The following is a 21,234-nucleotide window of genomic DNA, read 5'->3' on the forward strand; positions in this document are numbered from 1 at the left end:
TCTGTGTTGACCTTGCAGTTTCATGTGCCCCAGAGCCTTGGGGATCACACAGACATGATCCCTAGGACTTGGGGACTGGAACCCTGAGGCTGGGAGCCCGGTCAGCTGATGGGACTCCTAGCTACAGGGGAGGCTCTGCTACATGTTTAAATTAAAGCTCAGTAGTAACCATCTTAATACACATTCAGTACACATTTTCAAGGTTTAACTTTATAGCTGGTTGGAGCTTTTTATTGTATGATACCTACTTTGCACGTGTAGCTGATCTCAAGGTAATTGTGCAGTTAACCGGTTAACTGCACAACCCCAGTAACATATGGAGGGGGCCTACATGTTATGCAGTGTCTCTTTTGATCTTCTCTATGTTTTCTCTTTGTTGATTTACTTAGATATTTTGAGTCTTTGTTGTGAGGTAAGGTCACAATAAAAGTTTTAACTTCCTGACCTCTTGAGAGACCACCAGGGAAGCAACAAAAACTATCATAGTGCACAAGGCTGAGGCAATTACTGTTCATCCCAAATACTGGCTAAAAAAAAAGACACAGAATATGCAATGGGCCTTGAGGAGTAGCAGGAAAACGGGAATCAAAGGTTACACTTTCCATGAGGTAACCGTTATATTTTTCAGGCAATGTATTATTTCCGACATAGGTAACAACTGAGTCACACAAAAGCCTGTTGAAATCCAAGGGGTCAATATTTTACACTGTGTTGGTTCTACTTTTTAGTAATAAAATGGCAGTCTTACCTCTTCCGCAAAGTTAGTTTTCTTGTCTAGCATTTCTCGTAATGTCTGAAGAATTTTAATGCAGAGCTTTTCTTCTTTCTCCATTAGCTTCTTTGTGTGATTAATCAACCTTGAAGTAAAAGATTACACCTCAAAGAATACTGCATATTGTCTTCAAACCCTCCAACATTTGCTTTATGCAAAAACTCCCTGTTGCTATATCTTTCCTCAGGGAAATAAAAACAGACAGATAATGAAATTGGGCCTCTGTTAGCTGTTCAAGGTGTTTGGAGTTCTGTGTTCAATTTAATCGTTGGTGTCAAAGTACTGGGCAGAATGATACATCCAAATGCATCCACACTGTAAGGGAGTTCAAAGTCCAGCCACAGATCTAAATTCTGCCATTTTGTTTTCTCTTTATTTAAAACTACTGCAATACCAGAGGTGCCCAGCATTTACTGTATAAACTTTCAACCCTGTAGGAGCAATCATCCATATTTTACAATTTCAGTATGGCTTCCATCCAAAAGAATCCAAATACATTTCATAAACCTTACACTGGAATTGCTTTGTTCAGCATAGAAATGCAGACCTCTGGATGGAACACAACACTTGTTTAAGGACACACAGCAACTTTACAAGACAATTTAGGTAATTTGTTGACAAGATCAACCTCATGTCTGGAAGTTTAGCAGAGCTTCAAGGGTTGGGTTATAATGCCACCAGTGAACAAACTAAGGGGTTTACCTTACAGATGGTTGGCAGGTATTGCCCTGAGGACAACCTTACAGCTGAACCTAGCTATCAAGGTGAAAATTGTCTGTATCCCCTAGCATACTGGTGAGTTCAGAATTAGCATCACTTCCTGCAATATGGTGGGTTTTCAACAGAAATTGTCCACTCAAATGCTAGCCAAGCCCAAGAAATATGAAAAAGCCACAAGTTATATGATATTAATAATAATTTTAAATGACTACCTATTAATAATGGTACTGATAAAGTATTGCAGAACAATACACAACTCCCTACACAACAGGAGTTCTCTGTAAAAATACATATTTATTGCATACCATATCTTCCAACCTCTATTTAATCAAAGCTCTCACTGACTTTCAATGGCATTTTGAACAGAAAGGGAAAAACGGTACAAAATTAAGTTATGTTACTAGTGCAAAATATGCAAAAAGCTGAGGAATAAGGAAAGCTGCCAAATTTGTATGGTGCCCTAAGTTACCTCGCTTTAAATTACAGAGTTCCTCAGGGGCAGGTAGGGCATCTCACTAGAGGAACAATTAAGTAAAATTGAAAGGCTCTATATTCCAATACTCAAACTGCAAATAAAACCTCTTAAAATTTCAAAGCATGTAGGGATGCCAGCTAAATGCACTTTAAAAAGAGCTATGCAGAGTTTACAATTTAAAATAAAAATCAAAGGATTTATTTACTTTATCTCGAAGTATAGCTCTGACTACCCAAAATGATTATGCAAAATCTTATACCGAAATGTACTTGGAAACAATTTAATACAAACAGAAATTAGGAAAACGTAAATGTCCTGGGACGGTATTAGCTTTAGCAGACCATAATGGTTTAAATTTGAATCATATATTGCACAGAACACCCCACTACTGCTACAGGCAGAGAAACTAAATAACAAAACTAATCAGCATAGGGTGAAATCTGCACTTCCTAAGTACCCAAGTAACTTAATGGAAAAGGGGCCTTAAACACTTTTGAAAATGTAAAGGAAGGAGGAGGACTCTGCATACCACTTACTTCGACATGAATGCACCACACCTTATCCTAGCATCACTCCCCTCAGGAAATAGCAGCTCTGGGCTGTGCAGTACATCAACGAGCACTGAGAATTCAGCCTGCATCATGGGAGTGAACTGGTGCTCCAAGGCAGACACTACATCCTGTAGAATAAAGGAGGAGGAGAAAGTTGGTAATAAATACAGCTGGTCAGGTAATACCTGGAATGCTTTACCTGCCGAGTTTCATAATGTTATGCGAGTAATAGATCTGATGGACATTTTTGGTCCTGCCTCTGACTGGCTCATAATGACAGCTTTCATTGCCCACTTCTTAATTTTTCAAATAAGCTCCTGAATGCTTCCTTCCATGTTGCTCCTCAAACTGAGGAACAACTCCTCATGAAAACCCTCCTCATTGCCCCCTTCCAAAACCCTCCTTTCTCATTGTGCCTACAGAAATGTTAACGATGCTCAGGAAGCTGGTATGTTAAAAATGCCATCTGTTATGTCAAACAAAACTCTCTTATCATTTCCCTGCACTATTCCCTTCATTTGTCTGTATTCACCTGTGGTCTCTTGTCTTATAATATAAGCTCCTTGAGCACAGAATGTCCCTACAACAAGTATAGTTCATACTACAAGATGATCCAAGAGGATAGAGCTGGCTCCTTCACTATGCTTCTCCTCTTCACACCTGAAATAGCAGGGATTACCGTGAGAAAAGAGGTATGCTTTGCTTTCCATGTTCCATGGTAATTATAATAATCCCTTGGGGAAGACTCTTATAGATTCCTCAGGGATTGGATCAGGTCATGGAAAAAGAAGGCCCAATATACTGGCTGTCCTCTGAAAAGAGGCACAGTGGAGTTTTTGGTTGAGTACATCTCACCTTTATTGGTGCTAGTCACAATGCAGCACTAAGACTGCAATTAATTACTTTGTTTTCTGCTTAGTTTTCTATGCATAACTTATTCATAAAAATGCACTGTCACATGCTCAATATAAAGCATTTGCCACCATACCTGCAGTTTTTCAATGATATTCCTGTAATCCCAGGAAGGTCCTCCAAGAGCTTCTTTGAAACGAGGTCCACTGCGGGCAGACATTCTCCATCCCATGGCTGCTCTCTGGACCATATTAGAGTGACTCTTCATGAACAGGGTATTTACTTGGCTGTCCAAATCCACTGGAATTGCAGTGCCCCGGTTCTTTGCTTTAAGCAGAAGATATTTACAAAATGACGGAAGCTTTAGGATCCTTTGCAAACCATCCTAAGTGAATTCCTGACCTGACCAAAGTTAACGAGAGTTTTTTGCCACTGACTTGAAAGGGGTCAGAATTTAGCCTTTTAAGAATAAGGAGCTAAATCCCACAATGACATAAAGCAGTGCAGCAATATTTTGAGTTAAAGAGTTACACCAGCTGGGGACTTGGTCCAAGATTACTTATATATCACAGATAGGCCTTAGCTTATTCACTTGTAGCACTACGAAGTACCATAGCTGCAGCTCTACTTCCTATATGCTGCCAAGGAACAAGATGCTATTCCTCTCTTCCCTTTGAAGAGGAGGAAAGGTAATAAAATACTCTGGGATGCTGAGGGTCAGATAGACCCCTTATAACTGTCCACAGGTTACATGTGGCACTACAAACGGTTATGCTACACAGAAGTTGCTGTTTAAAACAGGAACTCCTTTGAGGGAGATCCACTATTTCTGTAGTGACACAGACAGCATAAGCATCTGGTCCTTTACTTTTTGTAGCACTACAAGGGCCAACATAGTGCAACAAATGTATTGTGCGTCCAAGGCCATACAGATATTTTTCTGCTTTAAAAAGAATGATTTCAAACCACATTATAGTTACAGAAATATTAGTAAAAGCAGTAAAATCAGTAAGTTTTATGTAATTCTACTGAAAGAACTTGATAAACCAAGTAAGTACAAGCATACACAAAAACAGATAAACATAAGGGGATCTAGCTTCAACTTTCTTCTCATTCTCCTATCCTGCATGTTATCATAATGTACAATGCTTAGGCCAATAGTGTCCGACAGAGTAAATCCTCCTAGACGCAGTGTGTCCATGAATCACAGGCTTCAAGATATTACAGAATCCTCATTCACTGTTTGGGTTCCTAGCTGCTAACGGCAATAAAAATGATAATTAAAAATGATAATTAATAAGCAGCTGAAAAACTGTGCCTTTGGCAAATCCAGGAGAAAAAACTGATTTCCAGATTGAGAAAGTATGAGAAAGAGTACAGAAAGTCTTGCAACAACTTCTACAAGATATCAACAATTAACTTGGTATCTTGTTCAATTTGTGTACTGAAAGGTCTTTTTACAATGGGTTTAAAGCTGTAAAAGGCAGGGTAAATTTGCACCTTATCAACTAACTAAATCAGGGATAATCTTTCAGGATCCCAAGATCACTTCACCAGATGCTGCCATAGTTAGTTTTGATTTGCTTTGATAGTTTCTCTTCCACAAAAGAAATTTGTATTTACTACACATCTCCCTCCTGCAGTACACTAAAGTGGCACACTTAAATGTCAGTATAAGATACTGTGTTTGAGATAAACACAACAACAGTGGGCAGGTATTTCACTGCCTAAAGGCTCATGCTCACAGGACCTTTCTGAGCCCACAAGTCCTGTACTGCAACAGCAGCACTTGGAATAAACTCATGTCCTAACACAAAACTTGATTTTGTGCCAATGATCCCCTAAGCAGAAGCAAGAATGCTCAGCCTTCCGTGTCCCCATTAGGGCAGAATTCTATTGTCTTGAAGAGGATTCTGCAAGAATATCCTGATAGCGATGCCTGGAGAACAGGCAGCAGAATCTACCTGGTACAGGAGGTACAACTGTCCAAGCTGAACAGTTTTCTAGTTCTGATAGATACTTTTTTTAAAGGGCTTGCTTAGGGGAATTAAAGAGTGGTATTCAGCTAAAAATGGGCAGATGCATTTCCCAACAGCTGCAAAGCCCATCACTGCCAGTGTCAAAAGAAGCTATTTCCACATGGCAGCCCTGCTGCTCCCTCCCAGCTTCTATTTGTTTTGCAGGTGGGGGCCATGATTGTTAAGAGAAAAACACAATGTATGATTGGCCATTATTTCTAATTATTGTTTCTACATGTTATTCTACTGGATTATTTCTCACAATGTATTTGCACTGTTGCTGCTTACTTTATTACAGAAATCCACTAAGGATATGCTAGTGTTGGTCGGTAGCTGTGGTCTATTAATCTAATTTATTGTGTCCTTATGTCAATCACCAGAATGTTGCAGGACAACTCTTATTTCTCAATTAAATGTTATGTATGTTGAATTCCAATATTTCCCGGAATAAATTTAGCAACAGCGGGGCATACTGTGCAGGAAGACCCAGAGTTCTGCATCCCTATACATATTTTTTTAAGTTACTGATTTCTATCAGTGTCTAAGTAGCAGTCAAGGACTATGATTGTTCAGAGGATTGCAGCTAATTAAAAGTATCACACAGAAACGCAGAAAAAATGCTCCTTTGTTTTGAACAGTTCTTATATGTATAATTCTATTTGTAATTAAGATTTGTAATGACTGTCAAGAGGCACTGTTGCAGTCTAAGCTATAAACAAAGGCTTTGTCTTCTCATTCCCTTGTAGCTTGTAGAAAGTTTATCTTTCATTTGTTTCATATTTCATTATTTAAAACAACATGAAACATATTTTTACATTTCAGAAAGGTGATGAACAAATGTAACATAAATATTTATTTTTAATTTAGGTGTTGTAGGTTGCTTCTCTCTTCAAAATGTCTCAATTTTCCTTAAAGTAAGAAAATAAAAAATTTAAGAGCAAGTTTTATTTTTGCTCCACTTTGGAATAGTTTTGCAAGGCAGGAAAACAACTTGCAAAGTAGGCCTATAATCTAAAGAAGATGGGGCCAAAGCAGTTAAATTGCGTCCTTGATTTGACTGGTATGTCAGGAGGAAAAAATGCCGCACAACTATGTCACTTAAGTATCCGGTCAGAATCTTACCATCATGGACTAGAACTTTTGCTTAGTTAGTGAAACTAATGATGGTGAAGAGAGTTAAGCAAAGGATTACCTACCTCCTAAATTTTCAAATCTTCCACCACGGGCTGAATTTTGTCTCGAATGAACTGAAGTTGGAAAACACTTGGCCTGCTTGAAGCATGACAAGTTCCCAGACCTATTCACAGAAGACTCACTAACCAGTACCAAGACCAGAGAGCACAATTAGCTGAGCCATCATGTGAATTTCTGCTCTGTACTGAAGGGATTTCTTGTGAACACAGTGTCTCTACCATCTCTCCTCTCCTACTTTCTGCAAACTGCTGGATATACAGGGAGACTGAGACTCAAAATAAAGATTGAGCCTTTCACTAATCATTAGAAAGAAATAGATAAGTCAGCCTCTTAAATGTAAGTATGCTTCATTACAATGAAGTCAACAAAGTACTACACCATACCCATTAACAAGGCAGAACTTGGCCCACTGGAGTCTATATTAGAAAAAGTACACTTTGGTTTTCCAAAAAAATCTCATAATTGGAATCAGAAAAGGCATACTACAGAATGACATATTCCATTGCCCCACTGCTGAAAGATTCTTCCTACCATAGGGTTATAAAAAGACATTGCCAAATGAAGAAATCAGCTGTGCTGTGATATGTCCTGGCACAGCTGATCGACTTCATTGAGAAAAACACACTTCCCCCACTATCATGCCCTTGATCTCATGGGACAATAACGATGCGTTCCTCACTAGCAAAGGCACACCTAGAAATTCCCAGGGTGTATCTCTGTAAGAGGAAAAAGCTGGACAGGTGCTCTTGAAGCTTGATGGGCCCAATCCTGTGCAAGAATTCCTGGGGCGTGCAGGATTGGAACCACTGAGTCCCACAAGTACCTGTCTGGGGCAGCTGGCGAGCACAGGCAGCTTCAGGCTACCTGTGTTCTTCCTCCATAAAGCTACCAGACGACACAATAAAGTTGCAGAAATTACCACCTTTTGTTGGGGCCACAAATTTGGGCATTTATGGCATGACTAATGGTAGATGTCTCTTTGCTTTCCTATTGTGCTGCTACAACAACTATTATGGTGGCACAAAAGCAATGTCTGTTTGCACCCATGGGGAACATCTCCACATGTAGAGGCATGCACTTCCACGGGCACAGAAAACATTGGCACGCATTGTGCAGCTACTTTGTGTGCTAAGGCATGCCCCTGCACGTGCCCTCTGATGCATACTAAATTGTCCCAGGTTGGGTAGGTAGGAGGCTGGGGCCAGCACAGGTGCACAGCCTTACTTAGGATCCTGGAGCCCTCCCAAGGCAGCGGTGGCACTGATCCAGCCTCACAGAGGCCGGTCAGCAGCCATGCTGCTTTTGGCAGAGGGTTTTTTATGCCGGGATCTCCCAGTATCAACATTTTGGCACCGCACTGCAAATCTGCAGCACAATGCCCAGTTGCACATTTGCCACATGTGGTTCGCAGGACTACAATCAGGTATGAGATGCCACAAACTGCACATGCACACTCGTCTGGACACACTCATGGGACACACCCAGATTAGAGCAGATGTGTGGTATGTGGCACCGCAGATCCATCTGTAGTGCCACACACTGCACGTGCACGTGCTCCCCGCACTGCTACATTGCAGCGCAAGGGATTTTCTTGACGGCGGGAGTTTCCAGGGTTTAAAAAAAAACACATTAAAAAAAGGCAGGGCAGCCCATGTTGTAGCAGTGTGTGTGTGCTGCCCAAAATCAGAGCCTGGCTGGCTGCAGCCATGTTCCAGCTGCCAGCCAGGCTCCCTGCTGCAGGAATGCTGCAGGTCTGCAGCTCCCCAATGTCCCCAGGACCCCAGATAAGGTTGCTAGAACCAGCACGGTTGCTGCCCCAGCCTCCCCTTCTCCATCTGGGGTAACTTGCTGCATGCCAGAACACAAATGGCACAGATGTTCCCCACAGACAAGTAGCAGTGACACAATGTGTGCTGCTGCTATGTGACCCCAGGGAAATGCACATTCCCACTTGTTCCCACGATGTCTATCCCAGTGCCAGTTCGGTCTTTCAAAAAAGAGGGTTTCACCAGTGACTTTTTTCAGACTGACTGACTGATCTTACTGTATGTTTTTCTGATATTCCACCTACATTCTCCTGACTTCAGTTTCATTCCGTTATCTTTTACAGTATTTATAACCCCACCTTTTTACCACCCTAAAAATTGTGCTCCATTGTTGCTGATGACATTCATTAGCTGCATATAGTCAGCTGTCATATTCTCCTACCCTGTCCACTTAGTCCTTTGATAGTGATTCATATTTATATTAATATTTAGTTAAATGACTCTTCCTTCATAAATCAGCCCTTCTAGCTCCTTAATAAATTACTGACTGCTTAATAAATAAATGTTGTTGGAAAGACAGTACTGCTAGCAATGGTAAGAGTTCTTCAGGAAAATAAAGCTTTGTGTTGACAAGGCATAAACTTGCCAATCTCATACCTTTCACTAACAAAGATTTTTTTTTCAACTGAAACTGAAGTTAAAATATTTATCAGTCCATAAAATATTATCACTGAATTTTTTTGCAATAATAGAAACATAAACAGTTAAAATAGAATAAAATATGTGGTTCATTGGAAATGTATTCTTCTTGCTGTCAAAGGAGTAATTTTATAATCATTTTATTTGAACTAAAAACAGAGTATGAAAGATTAATTTTTCATAAAATGGAAAAAAAGGACAAAACTGAAGTGAGAAGTAAAATGAAGTCTGCTGGAGGAAAGGAATTGTTTTAGAAAAGTCTGTGTGTATGGGCATTTAAACACACACAATCATCCTAAAGAGATAACGATATGTAACCTACCATTTTTGACAGGAACCAAGGGCAGATAGATATTAATTTTCTAAATTTTTTAGGGGCCCAGCAGGCTGGATAGAATGGCCTTGCGGGTTGAATCTGGCCTGCGGGCCGAATTTTACCCACCCCTGGACTACATGATCTCTGGAGGTCCCTTCCAACCCTACTTCTCTATGGTTCTATGACAGATTATGGCACAGATATGCCATCTTTATAATACAATTTTAACCAGGATTTTTGTAGGACACGAGCAGAGACCTTCTATGCAATGTAAAACTCTTATATAAAGAGCCTGTAGTGTTAATGTAATGGATTCCTTTGTGTGTAGATGGGTAATTAAAAAAAATCAAATGGAAAAAACTAATAGATACTATATAGATGGTGGGAATAATATCTTTAGATTTAGCTAGCATGTAACGCAATAGATTGAGGTTCTTTGATCTTGTAATGGCAAGGAAATTGTGCTGGAGGTGTAAAGCATTAACATTCATTGCTTCACTACGCAGCTATGTCAGCTGTTTGAAAGGAACCCTGGAATACTTTTTAACTTTGAGATTAGCAGCCTGATCTGATCCCATTGAATTCAAAGCAGGTTTTGCTACTGACACTGGATTGGGCTGTATAACCTGTGCATGCCTTTCTTTACATAAGTATTTTTGGGAATGATGACAAAATAACTACTGACAAAACCTCTGTTGCAATATATGGAAAGACTAAATGTCATTAGCTTATTTAAAACACAAAAGTTCATGATAAGCTCTCCCCCAACTCTTTTAGGGTTTATGAAACATAATACATAAAATATATTAGGAATTAATATACCTGAAATTAATTCAATGGTTCCTTTTTTCCTGAATAGTGTCTCATTTTTGAGATCAGAGGATTTTTTAAAAACATTTAGTTTATAACTTGTTTGGCATGGGTTGGGGGGAACTACTTGAATAATTAATGTTTCTACTAATCTAGTATGCTATACATTAAATTAATATTAAATATTAGCTAAACATTGAATAATACGTAATAGCACAGGAAAAAAAACAAACCAGACTTCCCTCATTATTATATGCCAATCCAGAATATAATCATGCATATAATGGGATATAATGCTGTAGAACCCGTCTCAAAAGTCCATGTGAACACAACACACAGGTTATTTTATATTCAGTATTTTATAATATTTATAATACTTTTAGTAATATCGATGTAGCTAGTCTTTTACTGTGAAAGAAAAAATGGAAACCTTTTGCTACCTTTGTGTTCCTAGTCCCATGGAGCCTGGGAGGGTCTGCTAAAGGAGGCAAGCCTCAACACTTCTGAAAGAACTGGAAGCAGGCAACTCTGCCTGGAGACAAAGAACTAAGTAAAGCTTGAAAACTTATGAAGTTTTTCCCTGGTGGTCAAGTGGAGTTGAAGTATCAGGACTACAAGAAATTAGCTTTTGCAACCTATCCTTTTGTTGACCTGGAAGATAATGTACATTCTTGCAGTGCCCATTAGAAGACACATGTAATGATCTTAAGCTCTTGAGGCAATACTGCCAGTGACATACCTAGTAAGCATTGAGCAGAATGTACTTTTCTTAAACTTACTCTGAAACAGGTCTTTTCAAGTGTGTTATTACATGGATCTTTGATATCTGGGGAAATCTGTGCATGATCTTTCTGCCTGCTGAGATTCATTTCTAAATCCAAGGCTACCACAAAAAATCATGTTTGTTCTTACAACTCTATACTGCATTTATTTTCCATCAAAAATCTTTGGTTCCTGCTGTAAATCTGTCCAATACACCTCTGTCTGATACAGGCAAAATCTGTCTAGAGTTTTTTAAAACCCTACTGTGAAACATGAAGGTCCTAACATTAAAGCTGTCAAACTCCCAAGAAAAAAAAATCAGAATGGAGAGTGCTCACAGATACATATCTTAAATCCAATTCTACTCCTTATATGCTGCTATTAAGAAAGGTATAGAGAAAAGAGCTATCTTATTTGTAACAATGAAAGAACCTACATCTTCCTATTTCCTCATATGGACACTGGGCACAATTTTATGTTGATGGACTAGGAGATAGGTAAAGCAGAACAGTGCATAGTTACTAGGTGCCAGCTTTTCAAAAGGGCTCAGCACTCATAACTGAGGGCAGTTTTTGCAAAGAATGCAAATGCCTAGTGGGGCAACACAAATAAGCATGACAGAAGCAGCTTTGGTGAGCTAGGCACTATTCAAAATCTAGTCTTTATTTAAGAACCTAAATGCTGGAATATTCAGGTTCCATTGCAGGTGCTGAGCACTTGTAAATCTAGATGGATTTAAGCTAAATGCAATGACTTATGTTCTCTGCAACCCCAATGGACCTACCTTTGCTGCCATAAGGAATGTTCATTCACATGAGTACTTCAAGTCAGCAGAACTCCTTGGATTAACAAAATAAGTGGGATTTGGTCCATTGTTTGATGAAATTGTGCCAAAATTAGGCCAGGGCAGAATTCATCTCATTCTGTTTCACTTACTCATAAAGCTACTTCCTCTGGAGCCCAGGGGGCCAAATTATGGTTTTAGCTAATCTCATACAAATGTACAGCTTCCATCTAGGCTGCACAGGCATCATTTAGGGCAAAGTGGGACTAGTCATGTAGGGAATTCAAGCAGGATTTAATACCATATCTACAAATACTAAACATCACAGCACGTGTAAATCTCAGCTCTCCAGCTGAATTTATGTACAGGCACATTGCTGAAAAACTCAGTTTCTTCCCAACTTTGCTCCGAGTTATTCACCTAGCTGAAAGTTCTTCCTTCTCAATTTCATTTTTTGCAATTACAGCATAAAGTGCCAGATAAAAATAGATGTAATTTGCTAAATTAGTATAATTCCATAATATCATTGTCAATTAGTATTACTGTTATTGTTGATGATAATGTTAAATGCCTTTTTTATATTCCAAATACATATTTCCTTGCTTGTCAAGAAAACCGTGCACTATGTGTCAGATTGTGCTTTTAAGGGATGGATTTAAATGGAGGTTGATGCACAAGTGATACAGTCCTGCCCATAGGATTCTGCTTCAGAAAGCCCTTCAGAAGATTGCAGAATGAGGACCTTCAGGGGCAGCCCAGCTCTGCCATGGACAAAGAAGTAGCAGCCATTGGCAGAACTAGCCCTGAGTAGCCATTGCACTTCAGGGAATCGAAAGGAGTTTGTTATGGTCTACACATGTGTTAAAAGCTGAAGCAAGAGGAAATGTCTTTGAAATGTCCTCCTCAGTGAAAATCTGGTCCTATGCCTCACTGGACTTATGGTTTAAAATAGCAAGATCTAACAAGCTATTTAGCAAGCCCTGATGAATGCACCCAAGAGTGCTAAAAGAGCTGGCTAGCGCGTCCAATGACAAGGATATTTGAGAACTCGTGGCACTCAGGAGAAGTTCCTAAAGATTGGAAGGGGGCCAATGTGGTACCTATCTTCAAGACAGGAAGATCCAGGGAACTACAAGCCAATCAGCTTGACCTCAATCCCTTGGAAGATCATGGAAAAAATTATTAAAGAATCCATCAACAGCAGGCTAACAGAAAATGTCATCCTGAGAGACAGCCAACATGGCTTTGTTATGGGTAGGTGTCCCAGGGGCACAACCACAGGAGAGCTAGAGCCCCTACTCTCAGGGGACCCTGGGACGGGGGCTACACACCCCATGAAACACCCCCTCCCCCAAAAAAACCCAAACCACTTACCAGCCACAGGATGCCAGACACCGAAGGAACAAAGAGCAGAGCCCGTGAGGTTCACGAGCCACACCTATATACAGCTGGAGCCACCAGGTGACGTCAGGAGAAATCACCAACCGGCAAAGATAAAAGGGAGTGCCGAAAGAAAAACAGGGAGAGTGGGAGAGGCAGCTGAGTAGGCTCTCCACATCGGCGACAAGCAGCGCCAGCATGAAAGAAAAGGATCCAGATCAGAGAGCAGCAGCGGAAACTGCAGAGGCTCTTTGCATCGGTGGCAAGCAGCCCCGGTGCGAAGGGGAGGATTATGCTTGGGGAGAAGCACCCCAAGTAGCAGGGAATAAACCCCGCACGGGTCATGAGGAGCACCGGCATCCAGGAGGTGACCTCACTCCCAAAGGAGCTGTAGCAAACCCAGAGACAGCGGAGGCTTCCTACTCTGGGTTCTCACAAGCATGAAGACATGGAGGGAGGAAGGACAGAAGATGCCACGACAAAAGTGTGGAGCGGAGCAGCACTGGGGGACGCCACCTGGCTTAGGTTCTATGGCTGAAAGAGGGAAGGAACAGCATATCCTGATTTCTTCTCTTCTATCCACCCTCTTATCCTTTTCTTTAAGTTCTTTTTTCTCTTTAGTTGCCCCTGGTCTGTATATAGTCTTTTCTGTTGCTGTTGTGGTCTGTCTTTTTTCTTTGGGTGTTCAGTGGGTAGGTCTGCCTTGAGGGGGATCTGGCCAACACTGCACCACCAGGGTGATTATGAGGCTCAGCAAGTAGCTGTCGACAGCAGGGAAGATAGACAAGATGGGTGTATCCAGTAGGCCTGTAGCCTATCAAAGAAACAAAGTTAATAACCAATCCCGAAGAGGGCATGAGGATCAAAGGTCATCTAAACCAGAGGGATGGCTGCATTAAAATCAGGTGACCTGCCAGAGGTTGGCATAAGGAAGGGGTGTAGGGGATGTGGAGCCCCACAAATATCTGCTGGGAAGAGTGACCGACCCCGAGGGACCCGCAAAAGAAGACCCCTGCACTAGAAATACATTCAAAGTCATGGCAGTTTAGGGGCCTTCACCAGGGTGATCAAGGTCCCATGAGCCCAGTGGCCACATGAACCCTCACCATGCCCACCACCAGGTGCACGTGCTAAGGCAGCACATGAACAGGTATTCGAAGTGAGTTGGTCACAGTAGATCATGCCTGACCAACCTCATCTCATTTTATGACCAGGTGACACATCACCTGGACAGGAGAAGAATAGCTGGTGTCATTTGCTTGGATTTCAAAAAAGCCTTGCTTTGGTCTCTGGGATCCCATGATGTCCTTATGACAAAATTGGGGAACTGCAGCCTCGACAACTATACGTTCTGATGGCTGGGGAACTGGCTCCGTGGTCGGACTCAGAGAATATCAGTGGATGAAACTGAGTCAACATGGCGCATGGTGACCAGATGAGTCTCTCAGGGTTCAGTACTCAGACCAGTACTCTTTAACATATTCATAAATGACCTGGATTTAGACTGGCTAAGTTTGCAGATGACACCAAATTATGGGGAAGTATGGTCATACTAGAGAATAGGCTGGGGATTCAGGCCAATTTAGACAGGCTCACAAAGTGGGCAGATCAAAACCTGATGACTTTCAATATAGAGAAATGCAAAGTGCTCCATCTCAGGAAAAAGAACCCTCATCATACCTATAGGCTTGGCAGTGCTACACTCACTAGCACTACAACCAAAAGAGATTTGGGGGTCACAACTGAACACAAGATGAATATGAGCCATTAATGCAATATTGCAGCCAGCAAAGCAAATAAAACCCTGGCTTGCCTGTACCGATGCATCTCAAGCAAGACCCAAGATGTCATCCTCCCACTTTACTCAACCTTGGTAAGACTGCAGCTGGAGTCCAGTTCTGGGCTCCACACTTTAGGAAGGAGGTGGAGAAGCTTGAGAGAGTCCAAAGGAGAGCCACGCACATAATCAGAGGTCAAGAGAGCAGGCCTTATGAGGAGAGACAGAGGCATGGGACTCTTCAGCTTGGAAAAGCATAGGCTCAGGGGGGACTTGGTAGCAGCCTATAAGTATATCAAGGGTGTGCATCAGGATCTGGGAGAACATCTATTCACCAGGGCACCCCAAGGGAAGACAAGGTCCAATGGTCACAAACTGCTGGAAAACCATTTTAGACTGGACATAAGGAAAACCTTCTTTACTGTCCTTGTCTCCAGAGTCCGACATAGATTCCCCACAGAAGTGGTGCCAACACCTATTCTGAACACATTCAAGAAGCATTTGGATGATTATCTTGCTGGGGTGATCTGACCCCAGCTGACTTCCTGCCCTTTGGGCAGGGGGCTAGACCCAATGATCTCACAAGGTCCCTTCCAGCCCTAATGTCTATGAAATCTATGAAATCTATTTTAATCATCTCCAGTACATACAAAAATATGAAAAAAAGAAGGAAGAAAAATAAAATGACAGAATACAAGGAATCCATGAGACATGGAATGAAGCTGCCTATAAAGAAAACTCATGGTCTACATCAAATCTATTTCTTGCAGCATATAACCTTGCCATCAGATAGCAGGGCACTGGTAACAAAAAGACACTCCGGCTTCTATGCATCTGTGTATTCTGCCAAGAACCCAAGTGAATTAACCTGTACAGAGCTCCATGCTGCCATGGCCATTTTTCTACAAGCTAGCTAATTTAAAGTTAATTCCAGTATCTTGCGGTGACTTGCAGTCACTTCTGTCTATGAATAAGGATGTATGTGTACATACCAAATAGCACACTGATCTCTGTGGGCTAGAGATCTAGCATTCTATTACATAATAACCCACATGTGTCCAGGAGTAGCCACAGGGTGCTTAAGGACTCAAAAAATACTCCATGCACCTAGTCCTTTCCTTGTAAAGGAAATAAGTTCCTAACACTAATGGGCTTATTCCAAGAATGCAAAAGGTAAAAAGAAGTATGCATTACTCATATAAATAAAGAATCGTAAGGTTGTGACTTTTATTTGAAACTGTAAAATCAATAAGGAAAGGAACGCAGAACATCTTAAACTTTTATAATACTTCTGCCAGATGGAGCCATAATTAAATCATTTGCACAACAAATAAAATGATTGAATGTTGTTAAGTTTAGGGTAATGGCTAGACTAATTCACACAAAATGTTAATGAGGTATTTTGGCTAATATGTTTTTCATAGATTTCATAGATTTCATAGACATTAGGGCTGGAAGGGACCTCGGGAGATCATCGAGTCCAGCCCCCTGCCCAAAGGGCAGGAAGTCAGCTGGGGTCATAGCATCCCAGCAAGATAAGCATCCAATTTACTCTTGAAGGTGTTCAATGTAGGTGCTTGAACCACCTCCGCTGGCAGACTGTTCCAGACCTTGGGGGCTCGGACAGTAAAGAAATTCTTCCTTATGTCCAGCCTGAAACGGTCTTGCAGGAGTTTGTGACCGTTCGACCTCGTCATCCCATGGGGCGCTCTGGTGAACAGATGTTCCCCCACATCCTGGTGGTCACCCCTGATAAACTTATAGGTGGCCATCAGATCACCCCTGAGCCTGCGCTTTTCCAGGCTAAAGAGTCCCATGGCTCTCAGCCTGTCATCGTAAGATCTGTTTTCCTGACCTCTGATCATGCGCGTGGCTCTCCTCTGGACTCTCTCAAGCTTCTCCACATCCTTTTTGAATTGTGGAGCCCAAAACTGGACGCAGTACTCCAGCTGCGGCCTCACCACTGTAAAACAATTCCAAAATCTAAATATACAGTCAATTGTAGCAATGCTATAAACATACCAATGGCCAAGAGACCATCACATATTGTTTTACTCTTATTTATTGCAACTTTCTTTAAAGTTATAGCAACTAGATCTTCTATCAAGCATCTAACATACCGATTCTGCCTCCACCCCATTCTTATTTATGTTGGGAGTGTCCACACAAGATGCCTAAATATGCAGTAGCCTAGTTTACTGCACAGTAAGCATGCATGTCTACACATGCAAATGTAGGTAGCAAATTTACATGGGTTTAGTAGTGTTCCAAATTCTTGGTTTTTGGTTTTTTTTTAAATCTGGGAATGTTTCAGGGTTTATTTTCAAAACATAAAAACTGGAATAAAACCAGGATAAAAAAAAGAAAAGGAAAAAAAACATTTAAAATCAGGGAAAGATCAGTGGTGAGGGAGGGAGGGAGTAAGGCTGGGACTAGGGAAGAGGCGGAAGGAGGGGCATGGCCCCCCTGCATCCAACTGGAAACCTGTGTCTCAGGTAACTGGCACAGCAGCACTTTTAGCTTACTGGCAACACCCATTTTTCAGTTCAAATCCCTATTAACCAGCATGAGTTGGGAATGGGCCATTGGGATTTGAACTGAAAAATGGGTATAAATCAGTAAAAACTGAATGACTTAAAAAAAAAATAATTTCAGTGAATTTCAGTGAAAAAAAAAAATCAGTAAAAACTGAGAACACGGAACACTAGGGATTAGTTACTGCACAGTAACAAACATGTAGACACTACCCAGAAGCAAGTCTCCATGCAGCAGGCAGGTGATGGGGATGTGGGTCCCATCAAGCGTCACGATGCTGTCAGGGGGTGGGGCCTAGGAGCGGCCGTGAACTCCCTAGCACCTCCTACCGTCACCTAAGGCATACTCAGCACCCTCTGGTTCTCGCCCGCCACGTCTTTGATGATAATTGGTTCAGATGGGAAGATGCTTTTTTCCCTGGTGAACGGTATGAATATTACTACCCCTCTTCTGTATGGGTGCCTCTGCACACCCCTGCCTTAAGGGCTATGCGTGCCTCCTTACCTCCCCTTTAGCACGCCCCAAGCCTCGCAGTTCTTCCCGGACGTTGTCTGGTCCTTAACCTTCTCCGCCCTGTCTGGCGCCCCCTTGGGCTGAACCCGTAACCAGTACTCTACCTGGCGCCCCCTGGGCTTGGCTTGCCGCTGGCACCCCTGGGCCTGGTCTACAACCAGTGCCCGCTTTCTCTGGTGCCCCTGGGCTTGACCTGCCACTAGCGCCCTACCTAGCGCCCCCTGGGCTCAGCCCGCCACCAGCGCCCCTTTCTCTGGGCATCCTTGGGCCTAACCCACAATCCGCATTGGGTATTTAACTTTGATGGGCTCAGGCGACCTGAGCCTTACCTGTCCCCACTCCAAGTCCTACGAATAAGAACCATCCAATTGGGCTCAGGCGACCCAAGCCTTGCCTGGCCCCCTTCTGAATCCTGTCACTAATGGTAGTCCGTTTCTGTAAGTCCAGTTAGGCTCAGGCGGCCGGAGCCTTACCTGGCCCCTCTGGTTCCTTCGGCTCCCCTCTTGCCGCGGAAGCCCTCTGGAACCCCCTTCGGTCGCACCCGTCCTGAGTGCCTATCAAAAGTACCTGCCGCCCGCCTTGGGGTGGCCTAGGGCCTGTCACCCCTCTCTGGGGCCTAAGCCGCGCTTCCCACGCTTCTCGCCCTCTCTAGGGCCTTTGCCGCGCTTCCCCGTGCTTCTCGCCCTCTCTAGAGCCTTTGCCGCGCTTCCTGCACTTCTCGCCCTCTCTAGAGCCTTTGCCGCGCCTCTCGCGGCCATGCCGAGCACCTCTGCGGCACTCGTCACAATGTGCCCCTGCGGCACTACTCACTGTGCCCCCGCTGGGCACCGGGAACCCCCAAGCTACTGGGGAGCCCCCGTGAGGCCTCCTCACACCCCTACAGCCTCACCCAGTCCTCCGGTGTAGTCATAACAAAACTGTGAGCCACACGGCTACAACACAAGCAAAAAGCCCACCGGCTTATAACACAAACCACACACAACGCTGGCTCTCACCAATACCTTTCTCAGGGCTCTCTCTCTCCCCTCGCATCATTGCAGCGGTCAAACTGCCACCGTAGGCTCTGCTGCTCAGGTCTTCACCGCAGAGCTCCTGCTCATGTAGTGGCCGGAGGGGAACTGCTCTCAGGCTCCAGCCTGAGCTGCTCATACAGGGCCCGGCCCTGCCCCCTTCTGGTCACATGACCTACTTGGTTGCCACAGCAATCAGCACCTGGGGCTGCCCTGCTGATTGACAGCAGCCCACCTTCTTTACTTAAGGCACAGTACACCTCAGTGTCCCTGTGACAGATGCACTGGGGGAAGCCCAGGGCATGGAACCCCACCACCACTGCCTGGGGGTTGTGCACGCAGAGCAGAGCATCCCCCAGCACGTCCTGGAAGGCACCACACAGCTCCAGGAAGGCCTCCCCAGTAGTGCCTTTGCCCACACCAAACAGGTGGCCAACATACCACAGGCTGGCAGGCGTGGCCAGCTTGAGCAGGGCAAGGAAACAGGAGGGTGTCTGCAGGGAGGGGCAGTTGCATGGTGGTGTCAGGCCAGAGCTGCCCCACAAGGTCCCAGAAGGTGGCCTACGTCATGCAGAGCTGTCCCAGAAGGTGGCCTAGGTCATGCAGAAGGCCTTCAACCACTGCTCTTCATCCCAGGCATGCTAGATGATGTGCCACCACCAGCCCTGGCTGGTCCAGTGAGCCCAGAGACAGTGAAGCTAGAGGCCCAGAAGGGCAACAATGGCCCAGTGATGGCATTCAGAAACTCCTCATCAGACATGAGCACAGCAGTGGTGACCCTGGGTCAGTGCACTGCAGCCAGGCAAACAATCGCTGCATGCAGGGGAGCCAGGAGGGCCTAGATGGCCGTGGGCCAGGCAGTGCTTGGTATGGTGAGCAGTGCAGTGGGCCAGCAAGACCAACATTGCAGCCAGCAGAAGTCCAGGGCACTAATCATCACTGCCAGGGGCACAGGCTGAAGCAGCCATGGTGCAGGGAAGCAGAGTGGGCAAGGAGAGAGCTGCCATATGCTGCCTCTGCACTGAGCGTGCTGCTCCTGGGCAGGGAAGCAGCTGGCCAGAGAGCAGCGACCAGGGCTGGCTTTTGAAGAGGACTGCTGACTGCTGCCAGCTGCAGCCGGAGCCTAGAGCTTCCCTGGTGGCAGCAGAAGCCCATTGCAGGGCTACAGGAAGTTTGGTGCTAAGAGCTGCAAATCTGCTCCCTAGTCCCTACATGTGTAGACACCTGCCCAGGAGCATTTAACCTACCTAAATTTACAGCCAAGTAAATTGAGTCCGGCTCAAATGCATGTGTAGATGCACCTGCTAAGTAGTATTTTACTTCACAATTAGGACATTTTCCATCAAAGTGACTCACTTTTAGAAGCATATCTATATTGAATAATCTTTCCTATGTCAAAGCAGAAGCCTCTAAAATTGTGATTTTGCAGACATTTAAACTTTGGAATGAACTTTTGCTGGTATTAGCTATATGACAGTATGGTGTTTTTTAGGATTCAATCATGCCAAAGAGTTGTTTAAAGTCTGCTTTGATAAATTTGATAAATTCTCATATTTTCTGAAGTATTTACTTATTAGAGATTATAGAATTCAGTGAGGGCCAGACAGATAGAATGCTTATACTTCTCACTCCTGAGCACTTACTCATACAGAGCTGTCCCACTGGCTTCAAAGCAAATCAGAGTGGCATGGTCTGCTTTAATGAATTCCAGCTCAGTGTATCCGGTAAGATACATAATCAGTTTAGGGGCAAGATTGTGATGGGCATTCTGTGCCCTGGCAGAATGGAAAGAATTCACCCTTATGTGTGAGAGTAAAAAAGCAACCAAAGGCACTCATCTAGTCTTTGTCTAAAGCAGAATGGTGAAGAGTCAGCAGGGAAGTACTATGAGTAGGTCCATGTGGTACTCAATCGAATATTCACTAGCCAGAACCACTGAGCCAGCCCAGGATTCGGGCGAAAAATAAACAAATGTTTCCCAGAAGTAATGAAAAAGGTAGGCAGAAATTCTGGCACCCCAACCCACAATTCCTCTCTTGGGTGAATTGGGGAGCCAGGGTGCAACTACTGTGTACCAGCCCTTCCCTTACAGCTTGTCTCACATGACAAAATTTACTTCAAAAAACGGTAAGACATGTCTATGGTTTTACACAGTTTGAGATAATTTCTGTGTAAGGTTAAGTCATACTTTCATACAGGGGAACCTAGATTTTTCATACAGGGATGGTTTACAACCTGCTTAGTTTGCCATGGGTTGTCAAATTCAGAAAAGTCCCCTGAGCCAATTGATGATGTAATTT

At 43.4% G+C, this 21,234-nt stretch overlaps 1 protein-coding gene across 11 annotated transcripts in view; it reads right to left on the minus strand.

Moving 5' to 3' along the window:
• ITPR2 (inositol 1,4,5-trisphosphate receptor type 2) overlaps positions 1-21,234 on the minus strand; it is a 537,951-nt gene that overhangs the window by 295,636 nt on the left and 221,081 nt on the right. For all 11 annotated transcript variants that reach the window (XM_090043677.1, XM_090043678.1, XM_090043675.1 and 8 more), the window contains 3 exons: positions 3,507-3,697; positions 2,504-2,646; positions 749-857 (listed from right to left, as the gene is read on the minus strand). In XM_090043677.1, the coding sequence (XP_089899803.1) occupies positions 749-857; positions 2,504-2,646; positions 3,507-3,697 (443 nt within the window). The remainder of the gene's footprint in view (positions 1-748; positions 858-2,503; positions 2,647-3,506; positions 3,698-21,234) is intronic.

The sequence above is a fragment of the Crocodylus siamensis genome, chromosome 4, assembly GCF_052110815.1.
Source record: "Crocodylus siamensis isolate JL-2025a chromosome 4, ASM5211081v1, whole genome shotgun sequence".
Taxonomy (NCBI): Eukaryota; Metazoa; Chordata; order Crocodylia; family Crocodylidae; genus Crocodylus; species Crocodylus siamensis.